The sequence below is a fragment of the Ambystoma mexicanum genome, chromosome 11 (genome assembly GCF_040938575.1).
Source record: "Ambystoma mexicanum isolate Mex_15411 chromosome 11, UKY_AmexF1_1, whole genome shotgun sequence".
Classification (NCBI taxonomy): domain Eukaryota; kingdom Metazoa; phylum Chordata; class Amphibia; order Caudata; family Ambystomatidae; genus Ambystoma; species Ambystoma mexicanum.
Genome location: NC_090934.1, coordinates 1484693426 through 1484705433, shown reverse-complemented (window position 1 = coordinate 1484705433; position 12008 = coordinate 1484693426). Strand labels below are relative to the sequence as shown.

The 12008-nt window shown below is 59.0% G+C and overlaps 1 protein-coding gene across 4 annotated transcripts in view; it reads right to left on the bottom strand.

Moving 5' to 3' along the window:
• The window catches only part of LOC138504626 (aminopeptidase N-like), a 554696-nt gene that overhangs the window by 496523 nt on the left and 46165 nt on the right, over positions 1-12008 (bottom strand). For all 4 annotated transcript variants that reach the window (XR_011279874.1, XM_069625220.1, XM_069625223.1 and 1 more), the window contains exon 2: positions 861-983. Coding sequence is in view for 2 of the 4 variants with exons in the window: in XM_069625223.1 (XP_069481324.1) it covers positions 861-886 (26 nt within the window). In the remaining 2 variants the exon portion in view is untranslated. The remainder of the gene's footprint in view (positions 1-860; positions 984-12008) is intronic.

Genomic DNA, 12008 nt, shown 5'->3' with positions numbered 1-12008 from the left:
GAAGGATTGGAATAATATGGTTAGGAAAAATGCCACACATGGATAGGAACCAATATGGAAAGTGGGGTAATGGTTATGACCTGGAACATCAGAGGGTTTAATATCCCGTCGAAGGCTAGGAGGGTTTTACAGTACTTGTCCATGCGTCATGTAGGAGTGGCTTTTCTCCAAGAGACCACTTAATGCCCACCAATCAGTCCTTCGATTCATGCCCATCATATGCAAGGGGGCGTGCACAATGATCCATAAAAGGGAGGGATTATCGGATTACGTTTTCCGGGCAGGCATCTTGGATAGTATTGGATAGTATTACCAATTTCTTTAAGTAGAATGAAGGCTCATTCGGGTCGGAGACCAAGCTGTGGGGGCCTTCAAGTGTGTCATTAGAGGGGAGTCTATTTCTAAGGAGAGTGGTATATTAAAAACGATTAGAGCAGAATTGACCGAAAGCAAGGTGAAAATTATGGAGCTTGAAGCAGATGTTGACAATATCACTGACCCCGCTATGCAGAGTCGAATAAGGGATGAGCTCAGGGACGTCATTTTACCAAAATGCCAGGGATAGCAGAAGTGACATCACACAACCCTTGAGCTCTGATGACATCAGAGGAAGTGATGTCATTTGACCCCTCGCCAAGTGTTATCACAGGCAGTTTTGGTGCACAACCTTTCACCCCTTGACAAAACAGGAAGTGGTATCACATAGCATTGTTTTTTCTCAGTAAACTAAGAAAAATATGGCTACGATATCACTGTAAAGTGATATACATTTCATAGAAGAACAGATAAAAATATGGATATCAGAGTTTACAGGCCCCCTTTATTACCAAATTACTGTGAATGTAAGTATTTGCACTTACCTTGGCTTGCCTGCAGTTACGGTCATCACGAGGTTCCGGACAAGGCAATACAAGTTGCTCCTGCTGGGGGTTGGTGTGCTCCGGCCGTCCTGCTCCCAGTCCTGTGCAACAGGATGCAGAAACCTAGCATAGAAGAAAACAGCAACGCCTGGTCAGGGTGCACAATTACACTTAAGCTAATGCAACATGCACCCAACGAAAAACAGGCAAAGCCGCGTGCAGCAAAAGTGACAGTAAATATTGACTATCTGTAATTCTCTTGGATTTGGTAGGGAATTTTGAAAAAACAATGACGTCAAGAAAATAGTACGGTAAAGTTTGTAGAGGCAATATGATCAATCACATTGTTCATACACAAACTGAAAGGGAATACATGCATGGTTTATCATCAGGCAGAGCAAGAGGCTGAAAACACAGCATTGCACTCCTACGCACAGCATTGCACTCCTATACGCAGAATTGCACTCCTATATGCCACTGAAAGGGAATACATGCAGGGTTCATCATCAGGCAGAGTAAGAGGCTGGCACCACGGCATTGCACTCCTATACGCAGCATTGCACTGCTATACGCAGCATTGCACCTCTGTACGCTGCTGAAAGGGAATACATACATGGTTTATCATCAGGCAGAGCAAGAGGCTGAAATCACAACATTGCACTCCTATACACAACATTGCACTCCTATACACAGCATTGCACTCCTACGCACAGCATTTCACTCCTATACGCAGAATTGCACTCCTATATGCCACTGAAAGGGAATACATGCATGGTTCATCATCAGGCAGAGTAAGAGGCTGGCACCACGGCATTGCACTCCTATACGCAGCATTGCACTGCTATACGCAGCATTGCACTTCTGTACGCTGCTGAAAGGGAATACATGCATGGTTCATCTGGCATCACGCCATTGAACTTCTATATGTCACTGACCTCATATGCTATTAACCATACATGTCTGAGCTATATGGCCAGCTGCATGTATGTTTGAGTAGACCTTGCTAGGTTTCAAACGTATGACGGACAGAACACACATAGAGCCCAGCAGTGAGCACTTAACCCAGCTGACCTACCATACCAGCTGTATATACTGCAATGTGCACACAACAGCATTTGGTCATGTGTTGGCTGTGGCGGGTCGGTTTCTTATTAACATAACACTTATTATTACAGCGCTTAGACGCAGCAGGGATATGTTGTGGCGCACGAGTAAACCTGATAATTTCAGTGCTATCTTTTGTTTAAAAGGATTTGTGAGGTTGGTGGGTAGATATCCTCAGAAATCCTTCTTTCTAACTCCACAATTGATTCTGGAGCATATTGTGTCGCCACTGGATAGGTCAGAGAGTTTCAATCCTATGATTTGTTTCTATTCCCACTGCAAAATGTGCTGTAAAATGTGCTGTTGCGACCTGGGGATGGGTACAGCTCCCTCGCATCACTCAGTGTCGGACTCTCTGCCCCGGAGCAAAAATCAAAAGCTGCCACCCATGAACATATGCACAGCAAGTGAACATACATCTTAAAGTGAAATGTACTCATTACGTTTGAATGACCTTTCCCTTTAGAAGAAAGTGCACAAGACACATCGGTAAGTGCCTTTCATAACAAGCAATGAAGACTGGAAAAATAACCTGTGAGCAGAGAATTTCCAATAACTATGCTGGCAAAGTATAAAAGGTGCCCACTTTTTAAACCCAACAATATATAATGAAATATTCCAAGGAAAAGAAAATCCAGACAGGAGACGGGTGCTTTCATGACACTTGCCATCTCATCCTTACTCTTCTCACCCCCCGTTTGTTCATCAGAAGGACTCGGTTTTATAAAGAGAACTTGAAAAGTACACAAGCCATGTGAAAGTACTCACACAAATATATGAGCCCTGAATGAAATATGCTCAGCAAACATGCACAATTCTAGCGTGTCGGGGGAGGAGCCTAAATGACGTGTGCGATTAGCAAGTTTCACGCTCATGCCAGCTCCATTCACTTCTCTTGTAGAGGCTAAAGCAAGTAGGTTTTTCTCTGCAAGCAGAGGCGTCTCTATGGAGGGGCTGAGGGTGCTTCAGCCCCGGATGTTTTGGTTGTAGCCCCGGGTAGAAGCTCAGGGACTATAACCAAAAGGCTATAGCTAGCCCCGAATCCCGCCAGTCCTGACATTCGCAAAGCCCCAGTTCTTTTCCAGACCTAGCAACACCCCTGTCGGCAAGTAAGGGTCTACAGCAGGTTGCGGGCATATGTCCTGTGACACAAGGTTCCTGTGCCCCCTCACAGCACCCATGCTCAGCTGACATATATAGAAATGGATGTGTTGCAATACTTATACTCTGGCCCAGGTGTGTATCCACGGTACAATAGAAACTTTGCACCGGCTCGGGGCAGTTTTGTGCAGCATTTGCAACGGGGCAGAAATTGTCTAGAATCCAGAGTGCATTGCCCCAATATGTATTTGCACAAGGTAACATTGCACTTTTGCTGCTCTAATAGGTGTGTTAGTGGCACTCTTTCATATGGACCACATTCACGCTGTAAATGTGTGTTGTGTGTCTGAAACGAACATGACAGACGTGCAGCCTTTTAAAGATGTGTTCCTATTGGTTACCTCCAGAATTGGGACACATCCACCTGCTCCTGTCCTGGATGATAGCGGCCGCATATTGTTAGTAAGGACACCGTGCTGCGCCTTTCTAGACACCGGAATGCGCACACGCAGGCTGCCGCCATGCTGCACAATGGTCACCACCAGAAGGGCCTGAGTTACAGAAATGTTTACTTGGTGCAACGTGACTTTGCACTGCCAACAAACACCCTGATTCACAGAGTGATGCAAAGTTTGCACTCTTCTGTAAATCACTTTGCACTGGAAAAGTACTCTTTGCACTGCACTAAGTGCAAAGTCACTTTGAACAGCACTTAGAATTTTGTACCTCAGGCCCCAAGTCTTTCTCGGAGCTCTGTTTGAGCTTTGTTTCTCAGGGCTCTGAGGCCACTAAGGCCGGCGCTGGCCTTGAGGGAGCCTGAGTATTTAATATAAGGTACATCCCACACCCCTCCTTCACATGTACCCCAGGCCCAATAAGTATCAATGGCTGCCTGGGGATGAAAAACTCAAGACAAAGGGCTCGATTCATGGAAATGTGCACAGAAATCCTGCAAGGGCCACGCACCGAGGACACTGCTCAGCCTGCGCGCAGATAGAAAAATGTGCGCACCGCGTATTGATGGAATTTACAGCGCAAAGTAACTGTATTTGCAAGTGGTGCCCGGAACGCCCCAGACACGCCCACATGCAAAGCATGAACAGCCATAACAGCCACCTTTGCACGCTCCCCTGGGCGCGAATACACGCACCCTTCAAACAGTGCGTGGGGTCCCTGTAAGCAGGCCTGCGACTCAGGGACCCTGCGCTGGGTACCCCGTTACTGTATCCAGCACCCCATCAACATGCGTATAAAAAATCGTAACTCGTCAATAACTGTGGAAATCTGTGTGCGAAACCTTGTAAAACGTTCCTGCACCATGCTACGCTGTAAATGCGCACCCCTAAGTTACATCACAGCCCGATTGAGTAGATGCAGCCCAAAATCCGACATGCAACCCCACCTGTGTGCTGCGAATCCTACGCACAAGTGTACTTACGCCTGCCTTCGGGTGGCGGATTGCAGGAAGGTCTTGCGTGGCCATTTCCCAGCCAATACGTTGCACGATTGAATCCATCAATACGTCTCGCGCAATTGTGGGCGTGCAAGGGACAGCCTGCAGGCCGTCCCTCGGAACACCCACTTTTTTGCAAGTTCTTTCCGATTTTTGTTGCTCTGCTTGGAGTCTTGCACAAGGCCCTCGACGGCTCGTACAGACGTGCTGAGCCAGTTCGAACGCAAGTCTGGGAACAGTACTGCGCCTTCCATTCCATGAATCGATGAAGGCAGATTTGCGCGCAGTTGTGCGCGCAAGTACCCTATTTTCCGACCAGATAATTCCATGAATTGAGCTCAAAGAGACAACCCCCTCCTTATCACAGCTCCTTCCCCTTTAGCATATTTCGGTACAGCTATTTAATGTATGTATTGTGCCAGTAGCCCCGAGGGGAGGAGGATTCCCCTTGAGCCTGCCAGTTCCTCGCCATGGAGCGGGTGGCTGTTTGGTATTCCAAGACAAATGCTTGGCAGGGCTCAAATTGTAAAGGAGTAAGCACTGGCCAGGCCGAGCCAGCAGTTATGGACTTTTCACGGGAGAAATGAGGCTGGAGGGAGATGGATCTGCGCCCCGTGACACTTGTCTTGCCAGAGCACAGTCCGGGCCAAAGCTGCAGACATGGGATCCTCTAAGATCCGCTCCGGGGCAGGGGCTGCTACAGCAGGGATCCCTTTGAGAGTAGCACCAACCAGCATCTCCATGCGCTGAGTTTAGAAATACCTGCTGGCCTTCTCTCATGCTTGCAAAAGAAGCTCTACCTGGACGTGCAGCTCAAGCCGCACAGCCCTCACCCAAGCGCCAGACCCTTACACAAATACATACATCTATAGAAAAACCAAGAAAACACACACCCAATGTTCCTGCCCTGGGCCTCCAAGCTTTATCCCTCCTCGACTCTTTGGAAGATGAAGAGTGATGTTAGTTAAGGCTCTGGCCTTCTCCGGCCGGTGGGCTTCAAGTCCAGGGAGGAAGCATAAGCAGCAGCCGAGGCCCCAGCCCAGCCAGTCATCAGCGGAAGGCTGCCTTTTTCTACAGTCTGCACAGGTGAAGCAGCGCAGTTTCTAGTCCATTTGGTGCCCAGGTTGAAACACTAGGAATGCGCCCCCCCCACCGCACGCGCCACTCCCACCACACCCCACGCTCCACTGCCAAACTACACCGTTAAGGAACTCCTACCCAAAGTCAATTATTCATTGCTAAACAAATGAAATCAGTTTTATTACATCACGATTCAAGAACTTGCAACAACTCCTCGGACAAAGCAGAGTACACAAACAGTACATACTACTTTTAGGGGGTAATTCATAGAATTCAGCGCACAAGTGGCGCATGCGGCTGGCGCACAGTGTGCGCGTGCGAATCCCTGCGCCAGCCACGTGCGCTAAAATCCATTTCTGCGCACAGCGTATTCATGGATTCCAGCCACCAAAACCAGCCGTGGCGCACAGTGGCGCAGCGACCCTGCAGCAGCGCCAGTTACGCCCCCAAGAACGCCTCTCGCGCAGGGAAAAGCCATCAATATACCCAATCCAGTGCAAAGGTCTGCGCTAACCCTGTACCAGCACGGCAAGCGGGCTACGTGTATCACTGGGGTGCGCGGAAAGTACCTCACGCGATTGGCCCCGTGCGAGCAGGGTACGCGTATTTCAGGGGTGCGTGGGAATTTCCACACGCGATTGGGCCCGTGCGAGCAGGGTACGCGTATCTCAGGGGTGCGCAGGAAGTGCCACACACGATTTCAGCAGGGTACGTGTATTTCAGGGGTGCGCGGGAAATTCCACACGCGATTTCATCATGGTATGTGTATTTTGGGGTGCGGGGGAAGTTTCACACGCGACATCAGCAGGGCACGTGTATTTCAGGGGTGCGCGGGAAGTTCCACACGCAATTTCAGCAGGGTACGTGTATTTCAGGAGTGCGCGGGAAATTCCACACGCGATTTCATCATGGTACGTGTATTTTGGGGCGCGGGGGAAGTTTCACACGCGACATCAGCAGGGCACGTGTATTTCAGGGGTGCTCGGGAAGTTCCACACGCAATTCCATCAGGGTACGTGTATTACAGGGGTGCGCGGGGAGCACCACACGTGAATTGCACGTGTGGGTCCTCCCAGGTGTTCCCTCTACACCCTCCACGGCCCCTGCAGGTGGCTCACACCACAGGGGCCTACCCTGCACATGTCCTGCAGGCACACCATCCACCATGGCCATGACCCCCAGCCAACCCACATGTCAACTTGCACTACTGCCCACCAACGCATGTCCCCCTGCATCCCCAGTCACCAGGGGCACCCTCCACCAGGCCCCCACCCATGTCTGCCAGCACCACCACCCCCCAGCAGTGCAGGGGCACCCACCACCAGGCCCCCACCCATGTCTCCCACCACCCCCACCCCCTAGCCACCAGGGGCACCCACCACCAGGCCCCACCCATGTCTCCCAGCACCCCCACCCCCCAGCAGTGTAGGGGCAGCCTCCACCCGGCCCCCACCCATGTCCAACTCATGTCTCCCAGCACCCCCACCCCCCAGCACTGTGGGGCACCTGCCAGCATGCCCCCACCCATGTCCAACTCATGTTCCCCACCACCCCCACCCCCCAGCACTGTGGGGCACCTACCAGCAGGCCCCCACCCATGTCCAACTCATGTTCCCCACCACCCCCACCAGACAGCAGTGCAGGGGCACCCACCACCAGGCCCCCACCCATGTCTCCCACCACCCCCACCCCCCAGCAGTGCAGGGGCAGCCTCCACCAGGCCCCCACCCATGTCTCCCAGCACCCCCACCCCCCAGCACTGTGGGGCACCTGCCAGCAGGCCCCCACCCATGTCCAACTCATGTTCCCCACAACCCCCACCCCCCAGCAGTGCAGGGGCACCCACAACCAGGCCCCCACCCATGTCACCCACCACCCCCACCCCCCAGCAGTGCAGGGGCAGCCTCCACCAGGCCCCCACCCATGTCTCCCACCACCCCCACCCCCCTAAACTGTGGGGCACCTGCTAGCAGGCCCCCACCCATGTCCAACTCATGTTCCCCACCACCCCCACCCCCCAGCACTGTGGGGCACCTGCCAGCAGGCCCCACCCATGCTCAACTCATGTTCCCCACCACCCCCAGCCCCCAGCACTGTGGGGCACCTGCCAGCAGGCCCCCACCCATGTCCAACTCATGTTCCCCACCACCCCCACCCCCCAGCAGTGCAGGGGCACCCACCACCAGGCCCCCACCCATGTCTCCCACCACCCCCACCCCCCAGCAGTGCAGGGGCAGCCTCCACCAGGCCCCCACCCATGTCTCACACCACCCCCACCCCCCAGCCACCAGGGGCAGCCTCCACCAGGCCCCCACCCATGTCTCCCACCACCCCACCCCCCCAGTCACCAGGGGCAGCCTCCACCAGGCCCCCACCCATGTCTCCCACCACCCCCATTCCCCCAGTCACCAGGGGCAGCCTCCACCAGGCCCCCACCCATGTCTCCCACCACCCCCACCCCCCAGCCACCAGGGGCAGCCTCCACCAGGCCCCCACCCATGTCTCCCACCACCCCCACCCCCCCAGTCACCAGGGGCAGCCTCCACCAGGCCCCCACCCATGTCTCCCAGCACCCCCACCGCCCAGCAGTGCAGGGGCACCCAAAACCAGGCACCCACCCATGTCTCCCAGCACCCCCACCCCCCAGCAGTGCAGGGGCACCCAAAACCAGGCCCCCACCCATGTCTCCCACCACCCCCACCCCCCAGCAGTGCAGGGGCAGCCTCCACCAGGCCCCCACCCATGTCTCCCACCACCCCCACCCCCCAGCACTGTGGGGCACCTGCCAGCAGGCCCCCACCCATGTCCAACTCATGTTCCCCAGCACCCCCACCCCCCAGCACTGTGGGGCACCTGCCAGCAGGCCCCCACCCATGTCTCCCACCCCCCCACCCCCCAGCAGTGCAGGGGCAGCCTCCACCAGGCCCCCACCCATGTCTCCCAGCACCCCCACCCCAAGCCACCAGGGGCAGCCTTCACCAGGCCCCCACCCATGTCTCCCACCACCCCCACCCCCCCAGCACTGTGGGGCACCCACCACCAGGCCCCCACCCATGTCTCCCAGCACCCCCACCCCCCCAGCAGTGCAGGGGCAGCCTCCACTAGGCCCCCACCCATGTCTACCACCACCCCCACCCCCCCAGTCACCAGGGGCAGCCTCCACCAGGCCCCCACCCATGTCTCCCACCACCCCCACACCCCCAGTCACCAGGGGCAGCCTTCACCAGGCCCCCACCCATGTCTCCCACCACCCCACCCCCCAGCAGTGCAGGGGCAGCCTCCACCAGGCCCCCACCCATGTCTCCCACCACCCCCACCCCGCAGCCACCAGGGGCAGCCTCCACCAGGCCCCCACCCATGTCTCCCACCACCCCCACCCCCCCAGTCACCAGGGGCAGCCTCCACCAGGCCCCCACCCATGTCTCCACCACCCTCACCCCCCCAGTCACCAGGGGCAGCCTCCACCAGGCCCCCACCCATGTCTCCCAGCACCCCCACCCTCCCAGTCACCAGGGGCAGCCTCCACCAGGCCCCCACCCATGTCTCCCAGCACCCCCACCCCCCAGCCACGAGGGGCAGCCTCCACCAGGCCCCCACCCATGTCTCCCACCACCCCCACCCCCCCAGCCACCAGAGGCAGCCGCCACCAGGCCCCCACCCATGTCTCCCACCACCCCCACCCCCCAGCAGTGCAGGGGCAGCCTCCACCAGGCCCCCACCCATGTCTCCCACCACCCCCACCCCCAGCACTGTGGGGCACCTGCCAGCAGGCCCCCACCCATGTCCAACTCATGTTCCCCACCACCCCCACCCCCCACCAGTGCAGGGGCACCCACCACCAGGCCCCCACCCATGTCTCCCACCACCCCCACCCCCCAGCAGTGCAGGGGCAGCCTCCACCAGGCCCCCACCCATGTCTCACACCACCCCCACCCCCACAGTCACCAGGGGCAGCCTCCACCAGGCCCCCACCCATGTCTCCCACCACCCCCACCCCCCAGCAGTGCAGGGGAAGCCTCCACCAGGCCCCCACCCATGTCTCCCACCACCCCGATCCCCCAGCAGTGCAGGGGCAGCCTCCACCAGGCCCCCACCCATGTCTCCCACCACCCCCACCCCCCAGCACTGTGGGGCACCTGCCAGCAGGCCCCCACCCATGTCCAACTTATGTTCCCCACCACCCCCACCCCCCAGCACTGTGGGGCACCTGCCAGCAGGCCCCCACCCATGTCTCCCACCACCTCCACCCCCCAGCAGTGCAGGGGCAGCCTCCACCAGGCCCCCACACATGTCTCCCAGCACCCCCACCCCCCAGCCACCAGGGGCAGCCTCCACCAGGCCCCCACCCATGTCTCCCACCACCCCCACCCCCCCAGCACTGTGGGGCACCCACCACCAGGCCCCCACCCATGTCTCCCAGCACCCCCACACTCCAGCAGTGCAGGGGCAGCCTCCACCAGGCCCCCACCCATGTCTCCCACCACCCCCACCCCCCCAGTCACCAGGGGCAGCCTCCACCAGGCCCCCACCCATGTCTCCCACCACCCCCACCCCCCCCAGTCACCAGGGGCAGCCTTCACTAGGCCCCCACCCATGTCTCCCACCCCCCCACCCCCCGGCAGTGCAGGGGAAGCCTCCACCAGGCCCCCACCCATGTCTCCCACCACCCCCACCCCCCAGCCACCAGGGGCAGCCTCCACCAGGCCCCCACCCATGTCTCCCACGACCCCCACCCCCCCCAGTCACCAGGGGCAGCCTCCACCAGGCCCCCACCCATGTCTCCCACCACCCTCACCCCCCCAGTCACCAGGGGCAGCCTCCACCAGGCCCCCACCCATGTCTCCCACCACCCCCACCCCCCCAGTCACCAGGGGCAGCCTCCACCAGGCCCCCACCCATGTCTCCCAGCACCCCACCCCCCAGCCACCAGGGGCAGCCTCCACCAGGCCCCCACCCATGTCTCCCACCACCCCCACCCCCCCAGCCACCAGAGGCAGCCTCCACCAGGCCCCCACCCATGTCTCCCACCACCCCCACCCCCCAGCAGTGCAGGGGCAGCCTCCACCAGGCCCCCACCCATGTCTCCCACCACCCCTACCCCCCAGCACTGTGGGGCACCTGCCAGCAGGCCCCCACCCATGTCCAACTCATGTTCCCCACCACCCCCACCCCCAGCAGTGCAGGGGCACCCACCACCAGGCCCCCACCCATGTCTCCCACCACCCCCACCCCCCAGCAGTGCAGGGGCAGCCTCCACCAGGCCCCCACCCATGTCTCACACCACCCCCACCCCCCAGCCACCAGGGGCAGCCTACACCAGGCCCCCACCCATGTCTCCCACCACCCCCACCCCCACAGTCACCAGGGGCAGCCTCCACCAGGCCCCCACCCATGTCTCCCACCACCCCCACCCCCCAGCAGTGCAGGGGCAGCCTCCACCAGGCCCCCACCCATGTCTCCCACCACACCCACCCCCCAGCAGTGCAGGGGCAGCCTCCACCAGGCCCCCACCCATGTCTCCCACCACCCCCACCCCCCAGCACTGTGGGGCACCTGCCAGCAGGCCCCCACCCATGTCCAACTCATGTTCCCCACCACCCCCACCCCCCAGCACTGTGGGGCACCTGCCAGCAGGCCCCCACCCATGTCTCCCACCACCCCCACCCCCCAGCAGTGCAGGGGCAGCCTCCACCAGGCCCCCACCCATGTCTCCCAGCACCCCCACCCCCCCAGTCACCAGGGGCAGCCTCCACCAGGCCCCCACCCATGTCTCCCACCACCCCCACCCCCCAGCAGTGCAGGGGCAGCCTCCACCAGGCCCCCACCCATGTCCAACTCATGTCTCCCACCACCCCCACCCCCCAGCACTGTGGGGCACCTGCCTGCAGGCCCCCACCCATGTCCAACTCATGTTCCTCACCACCCCCACCCCCCAGCACTGTGGGGCACCTACCAGCAGGCCCCCACCAATGTCCAACTCATGTTCCCCACCACCCCCACCCCCCAGCACTGTGGGGCACCCTCCACCAGGCCCCACCCATGTCTTCCACCATCCCCACTCTCCAGCAGTGCAGGGGCACCCACCACCAGGCCCCCACCCATGTCTACCAGCACCCCCACCCCCCAGCACTGTGGGGCACCTGCCAGCAGGCCCCCACCCATGTCCAACTCATGTTCCCCACCACCCCCACCTCCCAGCACTGTGGGGCACCTGCCAGCAGGCCCCCACCCATGTCCAACTCATGTCTCCCAGCACCCCCACCCCCCAGCACTGTGGGGCACCTGCCAGCAGGCCCCCACCCATGTCCAACTCATGTTCCCCACCACCCCCACCCCCCAGCACTGTGGGGCACCTGCCAGCAGGCCCCCACCCATGTCCAACTCATGTCTCCCACCACCCCCACCCCCAC